Source organism: Mytilus trossulus, chromosome 14, assembly GCF_036588685.1.
Source record: "Mytilus trossulus isolate FHL-02 chromosome 14, PNRI_Mtr1.1.1.hap1, whole genome shotgun sequence".
In the NCBI taxonomy this organism is placed as follows: Eukaryota; Metazoa; Mollusca; class Bivalvia; order Mytilida; family Mytilidae; genus Mytilus; species Mytilus trossulus.
Window position 1 is genome coordinate 75,299,528 of NC_086386.1, and position 25,313 is coordinate 75,324,840.

The 25,313-nt window shown below is 30.8% G+C and overlaps 1 protein-coding gene across 1 annotated transcript in view; it reads left to right on the plus strand.

Annotated features, from left to right (window-relative positions):
* Positions 1–24,289, plus strand: part of LOC134697125 (arf-GAP with Rho-GAP domain, ANK repeat and PH domain-containing protein 2-like) — a 78,148-nt gene extending 53,859 nt beyond the window's left edge. The window contains exons 27-51 of the mRNA XM_063559176.1: positions 741–827; positions 1,566–1,637; positions 4,150–4,261; positions 4,709–4,798; positions 5,109–5,165; positions 5,688–5,733; positions 6,300–6,381; positions 6,920–6,992; positions 7,662–7,679; positions 9,615–9,705; positions 10,129–10,206; positions 10,894–11,028; positions 11,309–11,414; positions 11,790–11,877; positions 12,246–12,323; positions 12,791–12,892; positions 15,238–15,306; positions 16,572–16,680; positions 17,725–17,855; positions 18,428–18,544; positions 19,203–19,285; positions 20,424–20,447; positions 22,892–22,930; positions 23,298–23,388; positions 24,119–24,289. Coding sequence (XP_063415246.1) covers positions 741–827; positions 1,566–1,637; positions 4,150–4,261; positions 4,709–4,798; positions 5,109–5,165; positions 5,688–5,733; positions 6,300–6,381; positions 6,920–6,992; positions 7,662–7,679; positions 9,615–9,705; positions 10,129–10,206; positions 10,894–11,028; positions 11,309–11,414; positions 11,790–11,877; positions 12,246–12,323; positions 12,791–12,892; positions 15,238–15,306; positions 16,572–16,680; positions 17,725–17,855; positions 18,428–18,544; positions 19,203–19,285; positions 20,424–20,447; positions 22,892–22,930; positions 23,298–23,388; positions 24,119–24,142 — 2,002 coding nt within the window. The 3' untranslated portion in view covers positions 24,143–24,289. The remainder of the gene's footprint in view (positions 1–740; positions 828–1,565; positions 1,638–4,149; positions 4,262–4,708; positions 4,799–5,108; positions 5,166–5,687; positions 5,734–6,299; positions 6,382–6,919; positions 6,993–7,661; positions 7,680–9,614; positions 9,706–10,128; positions 10,207–10,893; positions 11,029–11,308; positions 11,415–11,789; positions 11,878–12,245; positions 12,324–12,790; positions 12,893–15,237; positions 15,307–16,571; positions 16,681–17,724; positions 17,856–18,427; positions 18,545–19,202; positions 19,286–20,423; positions 20,448–22,891; positions 22,931–23,297; positions 23,389–24,118) is intronic.
* Positions 24,290–25,313: the final 1,024 nt, after the last annotated feature.

A 25,313-nucleotide genomic window follows, 5' to 3' on the forward strand; every position in this document is an offset into this window, starting at 1 on the left:
GTTTAAATTATCTTGAAATGCTAAATCAATAGGGTTATAAATATTTTATCTGTTAAAATTGTTTTTCAATACAGTATGATTTTTCCAACCTGGTTTGTCAATTCTGTGTAAGTGTTCCATTAGAACATTTGTTCTTTGTTTGTTTGAGAATGGTGTGAAGATACATATTTCACTGGTGCATGAGAGTGTTTTAATTTTAATGCTTATTTTTGTTTAATTAAGAGTGCTTTTGATGTGGATTTAACTGTAAAACAAGATTGTGCATTCTATACAAAAACTTATTATTTTTCTCAACCTAAAAAGATTTTTTATTTGTCTTAAAATTTGCCTGTCTTTGCTAATGAATGGTGTTTTGTCATGGGTAACAGTTTTTTCATGAAAGGGCAGGAACCAGAACTGTTTACCCCTTTAAGCTTCTGCTACTATGTACTTTTACAGATATTGTTGTGAACTCAAAATGAAAATTGAAGATTTTTGTAAACTATAAACAGTTTTGGCAATAACGCCTTAAATTAATACTAGGATAAGGAATTAATAAGATAAAAGAAGGCATCAAAACTGACACTCTAAAATACATGCTGGCTTAATGTAAAATGTGCAATTCAAACTTTGGTTGGAAAAGGTTACTATTTGTTAAACAGAATTGTGCAACCTGAGAAATGATGGTGTATCCCAATGAAATAGTCCATTCGTGTTTGTTTCCATTGATTTATGCCTCTTTATTTATGATCTTTGCCCAGGCAGAGTCGACAGACGGTCAATTTTGACAAATTGTTCCAAAAAATAATACAGTTGGACTTCAAACAGGAATTCCCAGCCAGTGACAGGTCTGTTTTGGAATGGAATCTTCTTATGTTGGGGAATGATATGTATAATGGAATCTTTCTTATGTTAGGGAATGATATGTATAAAGGAATCTTTCTTATGTTGGGGAATGATATGTATAATGGAATCTTTCTTATGTTGGGGAATGATATGTATAATGGAATCTTTCTTATGTTGGGGAATAATATGTATATTGGAATCTTTTTTTTTTTAATATTTAGGTTGATTCCCTTTGAATGTTATTATTATGTATTCTCAGTTTTTTTAGTTCATTTCTAACCCTTTCCATTAATTTCATTTCCTGAATGACTGATCTTATTATTTATACAAAGAAATACTATAATTATATTTCTTCTTTTGATGGAAGTATTATTGATTTTTTTTTTTGGGGGGGGGGGGGCAAGAGAGATTCAACATTTAGCACTTTTAAAAATCACCCTTATTTGAAAGGAATTTTTAAATAAAAATGAAAAGGTATGATAAGAGCTATTATCTAAATGGAAAACCACAAAAAAAAACAGTGAAATTTGCTTTGCCTTTTAGAATTTTCCATTCAGCAATAAAAGTGACTTCGTATTTTTTTCAAAACTTTTGATTTACTTCATCAATGACTTTTGATGGACAATTTACAGAAGTATATACAAAATGTTCAGCATGACTATCTCATTCAATGGTATAATTAGACTTGTTGTATAATTCTTTGCACCTGCTTATATTTGTCTATGTGTATCAACCTTCAGGTCAGTACTCAATCTTAATAGAGTACGCCAGTTGTCAGTCAGGAGGAGTATACGCCCAGATAGTATGAAGAGGTTTGTCTAGTTATCTCCCTTTCTGAACATAGTTACTTCCCTTTGCTTTCCTTTATTATTATCTGAATGTACAGCATGTGTTTATGTATTGTTATTGATTTTGTATCTTTACTATTAACAGTGTATATTGTCTATTGTAATGCTATATGTCAAATATTATAATATTCAAGAACTAATGTCTTATAGATTAGTGATAATGAGATTTTTTATTAATTTTTTTTACTGGCAGATTTTTTTTCCAAATTTGTGATGTGCCCATGTAATGAAGATCAAAATATAATTAAATGGGTTCAATTTTGAGAAATTGGAACTCATATAAACATCCTTCATCTAAGGATTTTATTCTATTATTCTTAATTGTTTAAAATAACATAAAATGATAATTTTTCCTTTCAAAGATTTTCGGGAACCTTATAAAAAAGAAGATGTGGTATGATTGCCAATGAGACAACTATCCACAAAAGACCAAAATGACACAGACATTAACAACTATAGGTCACCGTACGATCTTCAACAATGAGCAAATCCCATACCGCATAGTCAGCTATAAAAGGCCCTTTTTCTGACACTGTTATTTTCTACTAACAGAAAGTATTCAGAGATATATAATTAACAGATAACGTTAGATTTATAACACATATTCATATTTAGTATATTGGGCTTTTATATAGATACAAATGTATGAAAGCTTTAATTGAGCAAACAGAATTTATATTCAAGACTATGTCAATGTATGGTTATTATTTTGAACTCTAAACACTTTAAACTAAATGATAGTAAGAAAAGCATATAATCAAAATGGATACTAGAATAATTTGGAATATGCATGATACATGTTTCTGAAAAAGAGGAGAAATATACTAGAGAGACATTTGACACATAAGTAGAAAATAAACTGACAACTGCATGGCTAAAATTGAAAAAGATAAATAGACAAACAATAGTACACAAAACACAACAGCAAAAACACTGAAAATGTTACAGTAATGTTTTGTTTAAGGCAAAATTTAAGAAACTAACAACTTCTAAATATGGAAGTGTTTTAAATGGTGTGCATTCAAATTTACCCCAAAAGTGTCTATTATAGAATTGATTTTTTGTAATTCTGAAATGTACAGGAAATTTAAAAAATGAAGTAACTTGTTTATGTATATGTATACAGTATTAGAATACTATGTCACTGTTGTGGAACAATGATACCGTTAATGAAATGTGATCCTTTTAACAGTAAATTTTACAGCAAGTTAGGCCTAAAATAAAATATTGTTTGTTTCCCCAAACCCGACCGACCCTGCAAAATTGGTGCTACTCATAAAATTTTATTGTCAAAACTAAGTCAATATTTTTTATTTTGGATTTTCTGGCTTACAGGATCGTGCTACAATGTTCAAGCTTTTTGGAAATATAAAACTATTTCCCTACCTACCTACCTACACCTGGCTTGGCAGGGTAGGGATAGGGGAAACGAACAATATATTAATTTAGGCCTTACTGCATGAAATACTTATGAATATGGTATGAAGTACTAATTTACTAATTACGGTGATTGTGTAAATATTGATTTTACAGACTGTCAGTTCTACTAACATGTGATTTATATCCCTTTAATACACATATGATGTTAGTGGATGCAATAATTTATACTTACTAATATACAAGTTTTAAGAATGTGCATGTCTTAAAAAAAAATACTGGAGTAATTAAAAAAGTTTCTTGTTGGTTAAAAAAACAATGAAAAATTTGTGAAGGATTAAAATATCTAGAATTGTATGTTTTATTAGATGTAAATATAAGTTTAAACAAATATCTGACTAAAAATGTAAGTTATAACATTATTGCTTCAGAAAGTTGGTAGACTATTCATCTGAAGAAAAAAAATGAAGAAACTTATATTATACCAGTTTCTTTATCTTTGTTCCCAAACAGTTCTCAAGGTTAATCATTATTAAGGCGAAGAAGAGAAATTCAGATAGCTTAAAAGAAAGAAAGATTTGAAAGCATGAAAATTAATAGTGTTTTAACAAAACAGCCAAAGCTATCTTAAAGAATAGTTTGCCTGAAGAACTAATAACCTTTATTCTTCATATTTATTACTCTAGATTGAGTCTGTAGAGATAAACAGTCAAACACACCATTTACATACCCCATTCATAATACAATTTTTGTAGCCTTAGAAAATAGTTAGAATGTTACTTCAATAACAAAGATAGGAGAATAACACAGATAGGAGTTATACATAAAATTGAGAAAGGAAATGGTGAATGTGTTAAAGCGACAACAACCCGACCATAGAGCAGACAACAGCCTAAGGCCACCAATAGGTCTTGCCTGTTACACATTGAACTAAAAAGACTAATTGTATAATTATGCCAAAAAAAATTGGAAGTCAATTGAATTCATGTTATGTATATCATACCAACATCATAAAGTCTTTTCAGAGATGCTTCAATCAGTTATGTTATCAATTTACCATAGGATTTTGTATAACTTTATGACTTTTTTGTGATTGTAGATACCCCAATGCATTTGAGTTGAGTACAACAAAAACTACTAGTAACAGAACTTACCTGTTTGCAGCCACGACACAGGAGGAGAAGATGACGTGGATGAGAACGCTTACTAAGGTATATGTCATAAAAATAAGAAGATATGGTATGAGTACCAATGAGACAACTCTCCATTCAAGTCACAATTTGTAAAAAGAAGAAACACTCATGAACCACAACAACAAATGATAACTACTGAACATCAGATTCCTGACTTACAGGTACAAACAAATCTAGCTGGTTTAAACATTTGAAGTACCAACCTTCACCCTTATCTTTAACAGTAGTGTAACAGTATGTTGGTAAAAATGTTCTAGCAAGAAATAAAATTTGTTTGGTGAACACATACAGACAATATTTATATGATCCTCTTGCTACTTTTTCATACCCCATGAAGTTCATTTTTTAAGGACTAATTATCCACAATGTTTGTTTATCAAATTGCAGATCAAGATGAATTGTTAATGAAGATTGCTTACTTTATACACATGCATGAATACATATTGATGATATTTATATTTTCAGTTGTTTTGTCCTATACATTTTATCAAAGAAATACATGACAAAGAGTTTTCGCTGGCAGGAAATTTCTACATGAAGGCAGGGGTTGCATCGGTAAGTAAAGTCTAGCTATTTTGAGAAATTCCAACATGCCAATTTATATTGGTTTATATAATAGAAAATCAAAAGATATGGGGTATCCCTTTATGACAAGAAAGTTTTTGAGAACAATATGTTTAAACAATATTTTAGTGTATGCAAATACACCTAATCTCTATTTGCCTCATCACTGGCAAAAACAGTTAAAAAGACATCAAATTTTAACAAGAAGAAAATGTTTATGCCTAGCTTTAAATTGTAATTTCAATTTTTGAAACCCCCAAAATAAAATTTCATTACAATAACTTTTGTTATATGATTTCAGGAATGGCAGAAAACATGGATACTTGTAGATAGAAAGATAGTGAGATATTTAGATGATGTAAGTTCATTATTATTATATCTTAAAGCAACTATTGATGCGACTGATATGTGCTGCCTTGAATTGAAAGTGTCCAGATAAGTACATGTAACTGTGTCTTCAATGTAGAATAATAGGAGTTTTAGTGAAGCCCTTGATTGATGAGGGGGGTTAGGAGGGGTTTTGATCCAGAAATCCCAAGCTCAAAAACACAAAATCCCAAAATCGCGGGTTTAAAAAATACGAAATCTCTCGGTCCCGAAATTCGAAAAAAGAAATCCAGGATCCGGAAAGGGTCAATCCCGAAATCCTGAGCTTAAGAACAATCAGTCCCGATAAAGGTCCTATTCCCCCTCATTGATGGGGCATGACAAATATCCAAAAAACAACCAAAATTTTAAACACCACATGCACAACATACAGATAAAGGTTATCAATTTAATGGTTGATGTGACCTCATTAAGAAATCTAGCTAGTTCTAAGCTACTAGAATAACAAAATATATTTAAATAATTACTGATGCAAAATGTAATTATTTTACAGGAACAAAAGTTACTAGAAATTGATCTCAGAAAAGTTTCTAATATTCGTAAGTTTACAATTATTATTTTCTTTTGCCCATCAAATTACAATAATAATTGCAATAATAGTAGTCAGAAGATTTTTTTTATGAAATACAAAAAAAGGCTTAACGAACTGACAAGGGGATTTTTTTGCAAGCTTGAATTTTCCCAATTGTTTTAGTGATTTACATTTTTGATGTATTTTGTTGATTGAGGCTGAATTAGATATAACATGATTACATTATACCTTGAAAAATGTGAAGGTCAGCTGGATAATACTGTTCAAACACAATAAAAGGTAGGACAGTTGTATATATTTGGATTGGATTTTTCTTCCGCCAATTAAAAAACATGATCTTAAATAAATGCGGTCGATATTTAAGAAAATTTTGACAAAAATCATGGTGCCAATTTTACGTGACGGCGACTTTAGTAGTAAAACTGAAAAGTTTAAGGGTTTGATAAAAATAAGATACAAAACATTGCTTGTTCAATTTCCAACTACAGATTAATTCCTTTTATTAGAGGATTTTCTGTTATCTCTTGTTTATTCTCAATAAAATGAAGATATATATATTTTACTTCATTACAGAATATGTTGAGCATGTAGCAGGTCAACCATGTCCTTTCTCGGCAGAGAGTGGTAAATGTTTCACCATTGACATTCCTGGAAGGTAGGTTTGGGGAAAGGGGGAGGGCACTTAGAATTATTATGTGATAGGGGTCACTCAAGCAGCTGAGACATTGTGTACCCCACCCTATTATGTGTGTTACCCATTCCATCGGCTAATCATTACCACACTTTTTATAGCAAGTGCCTCTACCCCACCTCTCTGAGGTTATTGATATCTTTGATCTATAAGACAACATTAAAATATAAAATGATACTTTAAGGTAATAGGTTTATGAAGAATATTTTGCAGAATAACAGAAAAGTTGACCAAACAATCATTTGAAATTGTTATTGGAAATGGGGAATATGTGAAAGAGACAACATTGTAACCAGACCCAAGAACAGACAGAAAAAAAACATGCAAAAAATGTGAAATTTGGGGAAAATGAAAAAAAAATAAAAAAAAATAAACAGTTCTAAGCTGAGTATCATGTAGTAGAATACACATAGAAAATTTAATCATATTATACTTTTTTTGATATTTTGCAATTTATCACGAATCCACATCATTGCTTGAGATGATAACTTAATTTTTTTAGGTCACTGTACTTCCAAGCAGATTTACAACGAGATACAGAAAGACTTTATGAAGCCTTCGGAAACAGTATGAAGGTAAACTCATGTTTATATAATTGAAAAGTGGCCTAAAAGTCTTTCATTAAGTCATGTTAATGCCTGAACTGTAACAATTAGATAGATGAAAATAATTTTTTATTAGATTGTGCATGAATCAGTGATTTAAATTAAGATTTTCTACTGAAGAAAAGAAGATTTTATACTAAATCCATCCGCATGATAATGGCAAAATAAATGTGGCTGAAGCATTAAGAAATCATTAGAACTAAGGACAGTGGATTCATATTTGAGTGTATATATGTGAGAAAGTTTTTCTTATATTTAGCATAATAACTTCTCATGGATTGTAATTCTTTTTATGTGAAAACTCTGATGGGGTTTTGGCAAAACTGACAAATAAATCCTCAATTTATTTTATGAAATCACAGGAATTTATTTTTGTAATGGAATGATATGAGGGAAAGCATATTTTAACACTCATTGAATCTTTCTCACATTGTGGCAATTATATTATAAGAATTGTAAGAAATTATATAATAGGTGAATTAATTTATATCATTGAGAATACTTTCATCTTCATAATTGTAAAAAGATGAAATCCCTTCCCCTAATGTATTGATATTGATCTAATGATTGTGGAAGTTTATTATATAAGATTCATATTTGAAACTATGGTAAAAATGGTAATGGCTAATTTCTAATCAGATTTATAAGTTACGACGGGTAAGTGATAACAATTTCTTTAGTCATTTTCCTCCAATGAAATTAACATAAGATATCAGTCAAGATTTCAATTTCTTTGTCATTTTCTTAGAATGAAATTAACATGAAATATGGGTGAAGTTTTCAATTTTTGTCATTTTCTAAGAATGAAATTAACATAAAATATCGGTCAAGTTTTCAATTTCTTTGTTATTTTCTTAGAATGAAATTAACATAAGATATCAGTCAAGATTCAATTTTTGTCATTTTCTTAGAATGAAATTAACATAAAATATTGGTGAAGTTTTCAATTTTTGTCATTTTCTAAGAATGAAATTAACATGAAATATCGGTCAAGTTTTCAATTTCTTTTGTTATTTTCTTAGAATGAAACTAACAAAATATTGGTAAAGGTTTCAATTGATCTTTGTTATTTATATTTTTACATATGACAATTGCATCATTTTTGTTTGTTTGCATGGTGACCTTTACAGCATGAATGATTCATGTGTTTGATCATGACCTTTCAGTCACTTGTTTCATTGGCTCGTATAGGACGCACAGCATGCAATGCTTATTCTATCGTCGCAGTCCTGCTCTCTTTGAAAAATCCTCCAACAGAATAATTTCTCTGAAATGAAACATTCCATCATTTTTCTCTCTATATTTTCATCATCATAGGAAGATTTACATGATTTAAAATCTTCTGCTGCCTCTTTTTATCAACGTTTTTTCAATTTTGTTTCTTCGTAATATTACAATTAAAGCTGTTACCTTGGTTGCTTAAACAGAGAGTTGTCTCATCAGCAATCATACTTTGACTTCTTATTTTCATATGCAAATAAAATTGAGAATGGAAATGTGGATGTGTCAAAGAGACAACAACCTGACTATAGAAAAAACAACAGCAGAAGGTCACCATGCAACAGGTCTTCAATGTAGCGAGAAATTCCTGCACCCGTAGGCGTCTTTCAGCTGGCCCCTAAAAAATATATACTAGTTCAGTGATAATGAACGCCATACTAATTTCCAAATTGTACACAAGAAACTAAATTTACTCTAATTTAGAAAAGAATTTAATCAAGTTTGTAAGTTAAGGAAAAACAAACAACTAACACTGACTTAAAAGTTAAAGGAAGTAAAAATAAAAGAATTGACAAACAACATTCCATCAAACTCTCCACAGAAAACTAAAGATGAGCAACAAAAACCCTTTCAAAATCTGCAGTTAACTCAAATATTAAAGTTTGAGCAACACACCCCTCAAAAAGGGGATATCATAAAAAAAAATGATATCTGGATATTTCTGGATAGCATGATACAGAAGATTAATGAATACTCAAGTAGACAGACATAAAAAATGATTAATATTTAGGTCAGTTATTTGAAGTCTAATTTGAGATGAATTGAAAATGTTTTTCTGTTATTAATTGGCATTCATTCATGATTGGAATTATTCATGCATGAAACTTTCAGCCTCATCACTTATACATATACAAATCATATATGATTTTAGACTTATTTACACCTGTGTTGTCAAAGAGACCAGTATTTTGAAAGGTTGATTTTTATGCCCCACCTACGATAGTAGAGGGACATTATGTTTTTTGGTCTGTGGGTCTGTTCGTTTGTTCATTCATCTGTCTGTTCGTTTGTCCGTTTTTTCCGCTTTAGGTTAAAAGTTTTTGTTCAAGGTAGTTTTTGATGAAGTTGAAATTAGTACACATGTTCCCTATGATATGATCTTTCTAATTTTAATGCTGAATTAGAGTTTTTACCCCAATTTCATGGTCCACTGAACATAGAAAATGATAGTGCAAGTGGGGCATCTGTGTACTATGGTCACATTCTTGTTGAGTCTGAGTAAAATAATTGTACTCGAAAGTTTTATGATTGCAGGGGGGTTGTTTTGACAATGTTGTACTCTATTAGTCCAAGACTATTGTTTTGTTATAGGGAGGAGGCCCAACCATAGAGGACCAACAATTAACTCCAGAGAATGTCCCTGTTATTGTACATAAATGTATCAAGTTTATTGAGGATAATGGTAAGTTGAAGGGAAAAGTGAAAAAAATAAATGAGAAAATATTTACTTCAACCCTCTTACAAAACATATGAAATTTTCAAATAAATTAACCACACACTTGATACCAAAAATTCCATTGAAAATAAAGCAGATTGTCAAACACTAATTTTGATCATTGAGAAGCTTAATATTTCTGCAATATAAGAATGTGATTAAAACATTCAGCTGATTTTTACAGAGTTATCTCCTTGTAGTGTGATGTACCACCTTAAAGTTCATAGAGGCAGAAATAATAATTTTTGGCCAAAGATATTATTAAGTTGCTTTAAATTACGAAAAATAGTTTCAACAAGGTCCAAACAAAATCATTAATAAAAATGAATTCACCTCTTATCTTGTGTGGATTGAAAAGACAGTTTACCGTATAATTCTATTTATTTTTAGGTTTTAAAGATGAAGGTGTATATAGATTAGCTGCCCAAGATTCTAAAATACAGAATGTGTTGTCACGGTTTTTAGCAGGTAAATTTATGTTTTTTTGTGTCATGATTACATAATGATTTAATTATTTTCTGTAGAACATTTTAAATACATTCAGCAGTTCCACTTTGAACTAGATATAAATGGAATTGAGAATGGGAAATGGAGAATATGTCCAAGAGACAAAAACCTGAACAAAGAGCAGAAAACAGCTGAAGGCCAAAAATGGTCTTCAATACAGCAAGAAAATCCAGCACCCATAATATTTATTGTTTTAATTTCAAATTTCATTATTCTCATTCATTAATATTTTTATTTGAAGAGAAGGATTATCAAAGTTTGAAATCAGATGGCTTAATGGAAAGGATATTCCCCCTATTCGATTAATTGAGAAATTTATGTTATAATTTTGATATGGAGATAACCAGTAGAGGAAAATGTCAAGGGCTCAAGAAATCTTACAGCTAAAGATAATATCTTTGGTTAGCTTGCTTTTTTATTGGGTTAAGAGTTAAAGAGTAGACTAGTCCAACTAATTACCAATCTATCTGTCTGTATTAGTGACTAAAGATATTGCCTTTGCCTAAACACTCAATGAAATCAGCTGTAATATAAAAAATCATCAGTTCTACAAAAATAGAAATATGTCTATACAGTATGAAAAGGCCATGAATATATTAAAAAGATCTCCAAATAATCAGTACCTAATTTAGCATATTTTTTTTTCAGATGCACATAGCTTAAGTTTACGAATGGATTTACACTCAGTCAATGAGGTTGCTAATTGTTTAAAAAGATTCTTTAGACAGCTTAAAGATCCATTGTTTACAAAGATAGCTTACCAAGACTGGATCAAATGTGCAGGTAGGCTAGTTACCAGTTTAGATAGTTTTCAGTACAACAAAGATAGGCTAGGTACCAGTTATTTACATGTTTGTGGTACCAGTTTCAATAGAATGAAAATTTCATTTGAATTTTCTCCGGTTAATACTTTAAAAAATAAAGCTAAAAAATTATGTCATTGTTACTTAATAAGTAACATTTCATTGTATGAACAATATTCCATCCTTATTAAGCTTTAATTATGCTAAATTATCTGCAATATTATATAAATGCCACAACGTTTCTACCTTATCTGTTTTAGCTATGGAGAGTGTAGAATCCAAACTGTCCTTCTATAAGTTCCAAATTAATCAATTACCACTGGTGAACAAATGTACAGTGAAGAAACTTATACTACATCTAGCAAGGTATGTATGTACAGTATTAGATTTAGTTTATCTTTAGCTAAATTATATATACAGTCTTGTGCTCAACCTCAGGTCCACCAGCATAGAAAGGCATGTTAAAAAGGTTTCAGACCTGTAAAAATGAACTTACAGGCCAATAGAATCTGACTAAAAATTTTGTAAAATTCAGCATCAAACCTGTAGATCAAGACTGCATTTTTTTTATGCTTCTTTTATTGGCATTATGTCTTTTGGTCTGTGTGTCCATTCATTTGTCCTTTCGTCTGTCCCTCCATTTGTCCAGCTTCAGGTTAAAATAATCCATAGTAGAGGGAAGTCTACCAATCCACACCATATCAGTTTGAGCTATTATTGATGTGTTTTGTTGAATTTCAGTTTGTCCACGTACAGTGCTGAGAACAAGATGGATGTAAAGAATATTGCCTTAGCATTTGGTTCAACGCTAATGAAAGGTGGGGCTGAGGTAAGGTATACATATATCATCATTAAGTAAGATAATGATCAGAGGCAGATTTAGGGGGGAGCCTAGGGGGCACGCCCCCACCCCCCCTTTCTGGGAAAAATGTGGTTGCTTATATAGGGAATCACTGAAGCATGACCTGACAGTCAATGGACCCCCAATTATGAAAATTTTTAGAACCGCCACTGATGATCACTATCAAAGAAGATAAGGAATATATAGCAGTTTAACAAACATTTATTTTGATGATTGAGATGCTTAATATTTCCTTTACAATAAAACATGGTTAAATTTTCAGTTGATTTATACTATATGTAGTGTTATGTACCACCTTGATTAGCTGCTACAGATTTATTACTTTTGTGTTGTAGATGATAGCTCAGAATCATTTACCGTTAGAAATGAGAGTGATTGAAGATCTGATTACACATCATAGTGTTCTGTTTGAGGTTAGTGGATTATAAAAACAGTGCTTTGTATCAAAGGTTTGAACTGAGAAATCAAACATACTTTTTTTTAGAGCATGGAGTTTTAAGACCTTGTCCTAAGTTTTATATTTTGATTAACCCCACTGCATATTCTTTTTTATGTGGAGAAGGGGGAATGAAGTTTTATCCTTGTCCGCCTATATGTCCTAACTTGGTTGGTGACACTTATATGCGGTCTAGTCTTATGCCCCTTTATATATGGATAAATTGCTAATTTATATAAAAAAAGCCTCTGTCAGGTGAAAATTATGTCAATCAATTTGGTTAGGACAAATAGACAAGTTACAAACTGTCAATAGGCTTGAATGCGGATTTGTTAAAACCATGAAATCAATTATCCACGAAAATACAATTTTCCCTCAATTCACGAAAATTGGAATCAACGAAAAATAATTCCACAATATATATTTAAGTCTTTATATTAACAGGAAGAGGTACAGAAAATTGAAAGGTCAGAGAGCATGCTGCAGGCGGTCCAGCAAAAAATTAAAATGGCCGAATTGCAGCATCGTAATTCAGCAGTACATCTTGTAAGTACACAACACACAACAATATTTAAACATGTGTTTTCTGTTCTCTAGAAGGAAAAGACAGCAGCCCAACAACTGGAAGAAGAACGTAAACGTATTCTGTTTAGGATCAAACAAATGTCATTTGAAAAGCCGGTAGAATTTGTGAGTTACGATTTGATTTGGCAGTGCTTTGCAGTTTAATGGCTTTCTGCTAGATATTTTGGATATTGATTCACGATGCACTTGTGATAAATAAATGTGTGATTTTGTACACTGTTCTTAATAATCACTAAGTCCTGGTTTTAACACAGAGGTTTGGTTTTAACACTGAGTTTTGGTTTTAACACTGCGTTCTGGTTTAAACACCTAGTTCTGGTTTGAACCTGGAGTTCTAGTTTAGACACTGAGTTCTAATTTAAACACTGAGATCTTGTTAAAACACTGAGTTTTTGTTTTAAATCTAGATCTTCTTTTGGCAATGTGTTCAGGTTTAGACACTGAGTACTGGTTTGGACATTGAGTTCAGGTTTTAACACTGAGTTAAGATTTTAACACTGAGTTCAGGTTTTAACCACTAAGTACTGGTTTAAACACTAAGTTACTGTTTAAACACCTGAGTACTGGTTTGTTCATTGAGTTCTGGTTTTAAACACTGGTTTAAACACTAAGTACTGATTTCATTACTGAGTTCTGGTTGACACACCAGTTCATGATTTTATATTTGGTTAAATTTAGACATTCTTTGCATTTTAACTTGCTTTATTGATGAGCTACTTGTATTGCTTACATAGTATATACTCAGCCATTCATTATACTCAGCCATTCATTATGCTCTAACTGACTCTCTTTAACAATGAGGTAATGTGATACAATTGCTAGTGAAAAGACTGACCAAAAGACAATATGAAAATAACTTTTTATGAATTTGGTATGTCTGAAGTGCTTTTCTAAATTAGTCTACATCATGAATGGACCAATTACAAAATTTCATTTAACTGGTTGCAATGAATTACATTGATTTCCCAGTGAAATAAAAAAAAAAACAGTATTTTCACATGTGAAATAAACATGGTTTGATATCATATAACAGTTATTGTTGTCATGACGTTGGATCAAAACAAATTGTGAATGCTTAGAATAATATATTTTCTTATATTTTCTACTTTTTTCTTCAGAAAAAGGTCATTTACCGATTTGATAAAAAGAATATAAACTAATCAAAGAATTCAAATATTGAAAAATATTCAGCTCGTGACTGAACAACTCTGATAACTAACTCATGCACTACACTCATTTGTGAATTAATGTGTTGTTAGGTCACTTGTGGAATATTTTTTCTATTTAAATTCTTTGATTAGTTATTCTATAAATACCATAGGTTTATAGTTGCAATGTCTTGGATGAGTTCTTACATCAGTTTTGAGTCCAGATAAATAATATTGGAAAAAGTATTGTATCTTGAAAATATTTTTTTTTGGAAAATTGAATAGTTAGCGCTCTCATGTTTTCAGCTCTTACGAGTTTTTTATGCCCCACCTACGATAGTAGAGGGGCATTATGTTTTCTGGTCTGTGGCTTTGTTCGTTCGTTCGTCTGTCCATCCGTCTGTTTGTTCTTTCGTCCGCAGGTTAAAGTTTTTGGTCAAGGTAGTTATTGATGAAGATGAAGTCCAATCAACTTGAAACTTAGTACACTTGTTGCTTATGATATGATCTTTCTAATTTTTCAGCGAAATTAGACTTTTGACTCCAATTTCACGGTCAACTGAACATATAAAATGAAAGTGGGATTTTCAGGTTAAAGTTTTTGGTCAAGGTAGTTTTCGATGAAGCTGAAAGTCCAATCAACTTGAAACTTAGTACACTTGATGCTTATGATATGATATTTCTAATTTTAAAGTCAAATTAGACTTTTGACCCAAATTTCAGGGTCCATGGAACATGGAAAATGATAGTGCAAGTAGGGCATCCATGTTCTTTGGACACATTCTTGTTTAAAATGCATCCTTTATTGTAGATTTATATCAGCAATGTCTTTTACACTTTTGAAAATAAGTACTTTGAAGAATTTTTATATAAGTAGCTCCTGTGTCTCTGACATTCTGGCTTTATATATACATGTGGTTTATTGCTTATTAGTCCCCTAACGATGAAGTTGAAGGGGACTTTAGGTTTGTTCTCTGTCCGGCTGTCTGTCCATACCTCAGTCTGGCAAATCAGTTATCCACACTTTTTTTCATCATGCTTGAAGAATATGATTTGATAATTTATAATGACGTGTTACAGATCAAGTTTAAATTTTGTCCTGGTCTGATGATTTTGTGCATAGTTATGGTCCTTGTTTGATTGGTCTTATTATTTCAGAGTCAGATTGGTGACATGATGGTTACTATATTTTACCAGCACAGAACAAATCAGAGTGAGGTTTATAGTGTAAGTATTATATCAGGAGGAGGGGTAGGCAGTTCTAACAAACATTTTTTTTTAGTGTTAACCCCCCCCCCCCCCAAAAAAAAAGGGGGGAGGGGGACAGGAAGAGTAAGAATGTTTAAAAGAATTACTATGAAATTAAAGCACAACTTATTCTTTGGAATATAAATAACTATAAGAAGGTTATCTTTATACCAGGAGAAACATATTTTCAGAAACTTGTTTTCTTTGTAGATGACCATCGTTGCCTTTTTTCATGAGGATATAATATAGGAAATTCAGAAGAAACCAAGAAATTTTGACACCTTCATTAAATTTCAAGCAATCATTTGAGGAGAACAATAATTTTCACAATCTGTTGGGAAATGTGAAAAAAGAGAAAAAAATTATAGAAACATATTTTCAGAATGTACTGGAAAGTGAGAAATTGTTGTTACTTACTTCAAATAAGCACAAGATCAAGTTGATATCCCTTCTTACATGTGAATTTTATCTGAAGGATGCTGACTTGTCATGTTTTTGCATTTTTGTCAGATTTTTGATATCATCTGGTTTTATCAATTTGAATGGCTTAAAATATTTTGCCCATTGACCCCCATTTTTCTTTTTATAAATCTTTTACATGTATAATTATAAGCCATCTGTAAAAGTCTTATAAAATAGTTGTTATTTTTAATTATTTTTGAAAACTTAAACTAGCTAGTCAATGATAAAGCTATGAAAAATTATGAGAGAACATTTTCCCGCCAAAATTTCAATGGCTAATATCCTGAAAACAAGCACATTGACCTATATATTTTTATTTTTCAATCCCCTATCAATATATACTAGTGTTATAAAAAGCTTGTTATTTTGAAACTGAGTAGCAAACTTCCTTAAAGGAATTTAAGAATTAAAACCAGGAATAAAAATAAAATATTATACCAGATTTTGGCCCAGAAATTGTAAAAAATTATTTCAAATGAGCCAATGTTACAGCAGACAAATCATCATATAGAGGAACATTTTTGCCTTTCTTTAACTTTTACAGATTGATACTACAAATGCAGAAAGTTATTGCAAGGTTTTTATTAATGCTAATAATGTGACTGTGATTATCAAATTAACAAGAACTTGAATTTTGGTATCTGATACATATATTTGTATGCAAATTTTCCTGAAATCTCAATAATTAAAAGTCATATATTTGTTCATTGTTCAACAAACACATTAATAAATGCATGCAATAATAACTGAATTAACAATTTTTGTATTCCCTTGTCTTGCAGGCTAAGAGAGGAGGCTCTGTTGGAGAGGCAGTAGAACATATGAAGAGGAAGTTTAGATTATCACTTGGACAGTGGGTCTTGTATGAGGTTGTGTATTCTGATGTTTTAGGTAAATATGATCGAATCATTGAAAGTTTATACATTGTCATCTATCTGTTTCACATTTATTGTAATTTATTGTCCCAAGCATAACGTGTTGTGGGGGTCATGGAAATTCCAGGCGTCCTTCTGTCCTTGTTTCTGTCCGTCTGTTAAAATTCTCACAGGTATAATTCTTGCCAGATTTTTATAAAAGTAATACTACAGGTTAGTATCAGCAATATCTCAGATAAATTCTAAAATGGTGGACAATTGACTTTTTAAAAAGGGTTAAGTCCCTTGGAATAAATTTTTTATGGAAAATGGCCTTGTTCACCCTTTCACAGCAAATATTAAATCAATGTAACTCGGGAACATTTGAACTCTGTTCTTTTATTTAAATAATAAGAAGGATCGATTATGCACATAATCATCATACCAATGACACATGGACTTAAAAAACCCAGCAATAACTGTAATTGTCAAGTTCAAAATTGTCCCCAGCCAGAAAAAGCTGTAAATTATTTTAATCAAACAATCAAAACATTACAATGGAGTTCTCCACTAAAACCTAGAGATATATCAAAACAACAACTGTTGACTAGGTTCCTGGACAATAACTAAAACCTAGAGATATATCAAAACAACAACTGTTGACTAGGTTCCTGGACAATTACTAAAACATAGAGATATATCAAAACAACAACTGTTGACTAGGTTCCTGGACAATAACTAAAACATAAGAGATATATCAAAACAACAACTGTTGACTAGGTTCCTGGACAATAACTAAAACATAAGAGATATATCAAAACAACAACTGTTGACTAGGTTCCTGGACAATAACTGGGATATATCAAAACAACAACTGTTGACTAGGTTCCTGGACAATAACTAAAACATAAGATATATATCAAAACAATAACTGTTGACTAGGTTCCTGGACAGGCAAATGAAAAATTGGTGTGGTTAAACTAGTTATTTGAAATTTCACATCCCCCTTTTAATTTAGGTGAATTGTCATTAATTCTCTGTTGATAATCATTCTACATATGTTTTTTATTTGTAATTATAGAAAGACCATTACATCCAAGTGAGTGTCTGCTAGATGTTGTGATGTCCTGGAGCAATTGGGAGGAAGAGTATAGAAAAAACACACATCTGGTGATGAAATCAGCTGAGAGACTCTTACAACTGGACGAAGTGGTAAGTTAAGAAATGGAGGGGGAGTGGGAGAGGAGGGGATGGGAAGAAGAAGGAGGGGGAGGGAGGGTGGTATTTTTAGATGTTGTAGTGTCTTGGAGCAATTGGGAAGAGAACACATTTCGATATATATTTGCACTTCTTAGGAAATTTAGAAGATAGTATTAAACGCTCAACCAAAGCAGAACTGAGAGGAAGTGAAATAATATATTGTGTTCTATAAAGGAAAAAAAATTAATTGGGAAACATTTGAATCTGCTAAGAATAAGAGAAAATGTAGTTTCATAGGGGACCTCTGTTGCTGAGTGGTCTTATTAGTTCAACTACTGTAATCACTATCCAGTCAACACTGACGTTGAAAGTTCTTACCCCACTTTTTGGGTCGCACTCAACTCTAATCTCAATTGGCTAGGATTGTCAGTTTTCCTACCAAAGGTCAGTGGTTTTTTACAGGAACTCTGGCTTCCTCAACCAATAATAACTGACACCATGAAATAGCACAATAGTTTTGAATGCAGCATTAAACACAAATAATTTATGTTATGTATCTTTACGCAAGATTTGTTGTATTTCAGTATGATCCCAACCATGCACTGTTTGCAGAGTTTAAATATAAAGAAAAGAAAGAGAAATTTAAGAAATTTTCCTTTGGATTCAACCAATCAAAACTGTCCTTGTTCAAGGATTTAGGGGTAAGTTCATTATTATCATTTATAGAACTGTGTACGGTAAATTCAGGAATTATTGCTTGCATTTGTTGTTGCAAATTTGTCATTTAAGACTAAAATGCAATTTTAATTTTTATGATATTGGAAAACAATCCTTTTTAATTCATATAAAAAAAAGAAAATACTAGTTTAAATTATATATAGCCCTTATGCATTTTTTGCAATAATAAAAACATCGCATTGATTTTTAGATTTTACAGAAAATGTACATTGAAAGGTAACTGTTCTATTAATTCAGAAATTATTGCAAGGTTATTTTCAATGCAAATAATGTGACAAAGAAAGTACCGCTACATGTATAGTAAGAATTCAAATTCTAGTACTTGTTTTATGTATCAGCATGCAGATTTTCCATAAATCACAATATTTGATTTAGCTTGTTCGACCATTTTTCAAAAATCTCAATTATAAATACACACATACATCTAAATTAACAGTAATGTGGATTCGTTATTATTTGTGTGATACAGATCTAGATTTTCATGGATTCCAATGTTCAAAGATGTAGAAAATTATTATTGGAACAATATATTTATGACACTGATATCTATATATATAGTTAATAAGATACCTTCAAACTATGAATTGTACACATTTATAATTGTTGCTTGTTTTATTACAGTACAATACAACGCCATCAAAATCCTGGAAAATAGAAGATATGCTTATATACTTTGGTGCTGATCCTAAGAAAAATGCTCAAAAGTGAGTCAATTATATCAGTGATGGGTTTCTGTCACATGATAGCATCTTGTTTGTATTTATTTTTACTTACAGCTTTATATTTTGCAAGTTGTAATATTATATAGTGTGGTAGCTTTTATATTCAATTGATTTTGACAGAATTATAGATTATCGTTTATCGTCTCAACGAGATTGATGTTCCCGCTTGAGCCGGTATGGGATGACCAATGATAATCTGTTTATTGCTATTTTACCTATGAAAATGTTGTCAATTTCATTAGCAACGTCATGTGCCTGCTTAGTTTCTAGCGATAATTTTCAATCTCAAGTGATTAGCATAGTATGAAAAATTATCACAAAAAAAGATCAAAGACAAAATGCACAAAATAGCAATACTGGTTTTTATCATGCATTTGTATGTCATTAGATGTATAATTAGAACAGGGTTTGCTTTACACAACATGCACATGTTTCAATAAACATTCAAGTAATTAAAAAAAGTTGTAGATTTAACCTTATTTTCTATGTTGTTTTCTGCTTTCGATATATCTTTATATTTCAGAATACTAATAATAGAATACACTCATATGGTGAAATAATAAAACCCAAATGCTGTTTGGGAAAAATGTCAGTTTAAATTTTATATAGAGCTTTTAAGAAAAAAACATAAGGTGTTATAATCAATATTGCTAGGTTGAGCTTCATTCAAATCACAAATAAATTAATAAGTTCCACCTAATTGATTTTGGTTCCCTTACCTTTCAAATTTTTAAATAGCTATTAGAGCTGTGTTACATAGAAATCATTCTTTATACCAAGTGTACTTAAAGATATACATGTTAAATACTCTTACCTTGTATTGATTTTGGAACATTTACATACGAAATTACAACGAAATAAAAAAAAATGTGGTAACTCTTAAAAGCACTGGATTAACAATTCAATTTGCAAACAGTCCAATACTTGCCACTGTAACTTTTTTTAAATCCAAAATAGGTTAACAGATGTTTTGATTTTAATTTGCATAAAAGTTGATTTCTATCCAACGCAGCTCATTGGTTAAATTCAGATTGACAAGTGACAAAAATTAGCGAGAGAAGACAATATATTCCTCTATATTATGTATAAATATATTTTCTTTTCCTTTTCTGCATACTAGACTTTCTAAACCCCAAAATCTACAGTAAGTATGTGTGTACTAATATGCTTGGTAGACTAGGGGATATATCTCATGGTTTCTTTTGTAAGGGCTAATGGATTAAAATCTTCCCATATTGGATGTTCATATACATTATCTTCTCTTTTTTTTCTGCCTATTTGCCTTGCAATATTATTCTTGCAGTACCAAATTTCTTTTTTTTTATGGATCACTACAGTGGCGGATCCAGGGGGTTCAGGGGATTGGAACCCCCTTTTTTTGGATGATCAATGCATTTGCATGGGAACCCCCCCCCCCCCCCCCCCCTTTTACTCTGGGTTGGGAACCCCCCTTTTTAAAATGGCTAAATCCGCCACTGCACTAAGTACAGGTCAACCACAGGTTTAAGTGTTCAACAAAGTAAAATTGGTAAAACCATAAAATCAAATACCTATGGGAAAACATATGTGTTTCACTCCAAGATAAATTTGTATCTGATTAAATAAATGAATCAACAATATGTGGTTCAGAAAACATCTATCTCAATAGAAAAGGGTGTACATAATGTAAAAGTGCAAAAGATTATTAGTTACACTAGAAGCCATGAGTAAATCAGTTTGCAGTTTATATATATACCGTAATGATTTGTTGTGATTTTAATACTGTAAATTCATAAATTATTGCCATGTGTTTGTTATTGCAAAAAATGTGACAAGGTTACAATCTCAATGATTTAAACTTGTGTTTTGAAATTTTTTATATGAATTAAACAGAATTTTTCTCATCATGATTATTGCAAAAATTAAAAATTGCATTTTAGTCTAAAATGACAGAATTGCAATAAGAAATGCACACAATAATTTCTGAATTTACAGTATTCAGTTAAACAAAGACATTTGTGTGTCTAGTTTCTTGTTTTTTTCTTCATTCCGTTTGCTTGAAGTAAATTTTTTAGAATTGACCGTGAAAAACTTTTAACTTAAAGTGTAATACATTTTGAAACTTTTTTTTGCATCGAAATTATCGTGTTCAGTAATTTTACTTATGTTAGTAAAGTATGTTATCATTTTGACAAACTAGTAATGAGGACATATATATGAGCTAAGTTCAATCCTTCATGTATATTCAGATAATTTTAGTCAAAGGGTCAAAGTTAATATTTTGTCAAAGTTTTATGAAAATCAAATAATTTAAGTCAAGGTATTTGGTACCCTTAACATTTTGCCAGTCTTGTGTTTTAAATTCTACTAATCAATAAAGTTCACTTTTTCATCTGTGATATTTGTATTGTCAGTTTCACAAATTTCACTGAATCGTGTGGTTTTGTTATGAGGTTGTAAAAACTATTGTATGGTTAAAAAGATAATCTAGCAACAAGGAATTTTATGAAATTAAATCTGAAATAATTTTAAACTCTGGAAAATATATAACAAAAGTAAGATAAACGAACCTAACTAAAATAAGTTAGCCTGGCACATAAAAAAATCAGAATGGACTAACTGAGCCCCCATCTACGCACACATTTTCATCAATTATTTCTTATCAATTTTCCAGAATTTAAAATTATTCCAGATGCAAGTAATTCCTTGTTTATAACTCAATAACTTTGAGGAGTTCATTTGATTGGTGATGTTGTATATAATTAGGTGGTCGGCAATCTGTATCCATTATGAACTACCAGTGTAGATTATGCCTAACACAATACTATAACAGAGAACTTGTAGTTATACCCTTTGTAGTAAAATGGATTTATTTTAGTGGGATACCAATTTTCATGGATTTCATATTGGAACATGTATGTAAACTGTTGAAACAAGGATGTTACATTTTTTTTCAAGATCAAAAAAACACTTAAAAATATCTATAAAATTATCCTCACTCCAGGAAAATTGAATTCACAGTACTTATCTTATTTAATTACATTAATTTAGAAAAAAAACTAAAATTTTGAACTGGGAAGAATTTTTCTTGGTTTAGAGTCCAACACTGACTTAATTGTTTATTTTTAATTATTGTATAAATGCACTTATACTTACAGATTTTTCTATGGTTTGAAAAAAATTAAGGATTTTTCAGGCACAATCCTATAAAAGGACAAAAGCCCTGGAACAACATTAATCAGAAGACCTGCAATTGCTATTTTTCTATGCATTGTCAATGATTTTAGCTCATGACACTTTGCATTCTCACACTACTCTCTAAATCACCAAAAAAAGCTTAGACATGTAGATTAATTGCTCAGAAAGATGGGTGAAAAATTGAAAAAAAACACTTTTAAATAGAGTTGATAATATTGTGCCATTGTTCACTGAATATTGGGGTTTTTTTAAAATGTTTTTTCTAAGATTCTGTAGATTTTTTTGGCATGGTCATGGTATATGAACACAATTTAGCACATTTTTACAAAATATTCAATTTGATGATATTAACGGCCACCATATAAGTTAAACAAGTCTGTAAATATGATTTTTTTTTCTTTTCTTTTTAAGGTTTGCCTTTTCATTCTTTATAAAAGGAGAAAAAATTGGGTGAGTATTTCTTTTTCCTTTTTATAACAAAAAATACACTTATGTACCACACACGACAACCATTGGACAACAGGCTCCTCAAGTAGGACAGGTTCATATAAATGCTGCAGGGTTGAAATGATTTTAAATTGCGCCAATCTTCACCTTTACGTAAGTCGGTAGTGTAACATTACCACATGATCATTATCATGTGAACTTTCAAAATATATGCTAAATTAGGGTTTTGATCACAATTTCATGATTCTTGGAGCATAGCAATAAAGAGCAAGCAGGGATTGTCTAGTATATACACAGATAATTGTTCTATTGAAATTGCAGGTTTGATTTAAAAATTATTCTAAGGTATATAAATTCTGTATTTTTTCAGGAAGGGAGATATGCCATTATTTGGTAGGACTATTTGTTGTACAACAGAAATTGAATTGGTGAATTGGATGGCAGCCTTGTTAAAAGCTAAGGTAGTGTAGAAAGTCAAAAATAAATATATTGAAAACCATAGACTAGAATTTAAAAGTTAGTGTGATAAGGTTTTTTTGTAAATAAGGAACCACTCACAATTTTTTGCAACTTCCAGAGTACCATCTTAAGTTTTTCTATGTTGTGTTTTGAACACTGACTTGTGTTTGTTTTGGTTTTCACAAAGGCTAACAGCAATCACTTTTCCATTGAGGTATCATATACTTCCTAATGTCATCATGATACCAGAACCCACGGTTCCATGTCAAATAACATCAGGCAGATAAGAACCAGACTGGACTGCTTTAAATATTCATTCATCCCAGCCACCATCATATCCTGGAACAACATACCTCCAGATATCCGAGCTTCTCTGTCTGTGGAACACTTCTGACACGCCATCCAAGATGTCAGCGTGTCGACACTACTCCACATCTAAATTACAGCACCGTTTTTAACTGTACATACAGATCTCTTTTTAACTGTACATACTTGAAGGTTTTTAGCTGTTCACACACGCTGGAGTATATACACTCAAATATGAGTCCACTCCTTGACGGGAAGATAGATAGATAGATAGATAGATAGATAATGCGAAAATTTAAGGGAATTTTTGTGATGTCCAATAATGGCAGACAAATAGTGATACATTGTATTATGAAGCAGTTACTTAGGTAATGGTAATTTGGCATGGAAAATATAATTAAGTATTATCATTTTAATCTTTTGCAGCATCCAGATGGATTTTTATCATGACAAGGACTTGCAAAATAGGATTTGTGCAATATGAACTGATAACCATTCAACAGGGCACCAGTTAAAGAACACAAAACTGTGTTCTTGTTGTGTCTTTTTCCTTCAGTGTGGAAGAGCAGTGATACTCGATCTTCTGAGTGCTTTAAGAAGGGAGAAATTCAAAAGAATGTAAAGTTTGTTTTTCATCCAAAATACATTTCAGTCTTTATGAACAGCTTTATATGATTTTGATAAAAGTTTGAAGAAGGAAGAAAACGCCAAAAGATTTTGTGATTTTAAAAGCTTTATGAAAATTTACAGTGTATTAAGTGAAAAATTGGATTGTGAATAATTAGTGAAAATTGTCAAATTTGAATACAGCCAAATTGTGAAAGAAAGATTAAGGTGATTTGTGAAATTGCCAAAATATAGCTTAAGAATGCTATAAACATGCTGTACCAGATGAATTGAAGTTTTAGCATACTTTGTTGTTTATGTTAGTGAAAATTTGAGTCATAATAGAGTGGATTAGTTATGGAGTTTGAGTAAATGTGATACTAATGATAGTGTAATGATAGTGCTGGCCGTTAAATTTGCTTTATAATTTATTTTCATATTTTTACATACTATAATATTAATTTGTCATAATAATTTATATTGATGTAATTTGGGATTGTGTTCTATTATTGTGCAATTCTATGTACAAAACATGAAACATTGTTCTATATTGATATTTATGGACCAGTATCAATGAGTCAACATGGGTGGGCTACAATGGTTTTGGTTTTTAATCTGTTAGAATATCAATCTCACATTTGCCTTTTTACCATTTAAATTCTAATCATCAAAAATGCAATTCTATGAACAATACCTGAAACATATTGTTCTAAATATATATTTGTGAACCAGTATCATTGAGTCAACATTGGTGGTTTATAATGATTTGGGTTTTGAATCTATTAGAATTTTAATCTCACATTTGCCTTTTTACCATTTAAAATCTTTATCATCAAAAATATATATTATGCATGTAATGCTGTGACATTAAATATATTTTGAAGGTCAATTTCATAGAGCAATTGTAAATATCCATTACATATTCATGCAGTCATCACTGTTTTTGTAAAAATTATATCTAATTGCATGACTGTTAATTTACAGGTTGGTTATACAATTTACTTTATCTCAGTCA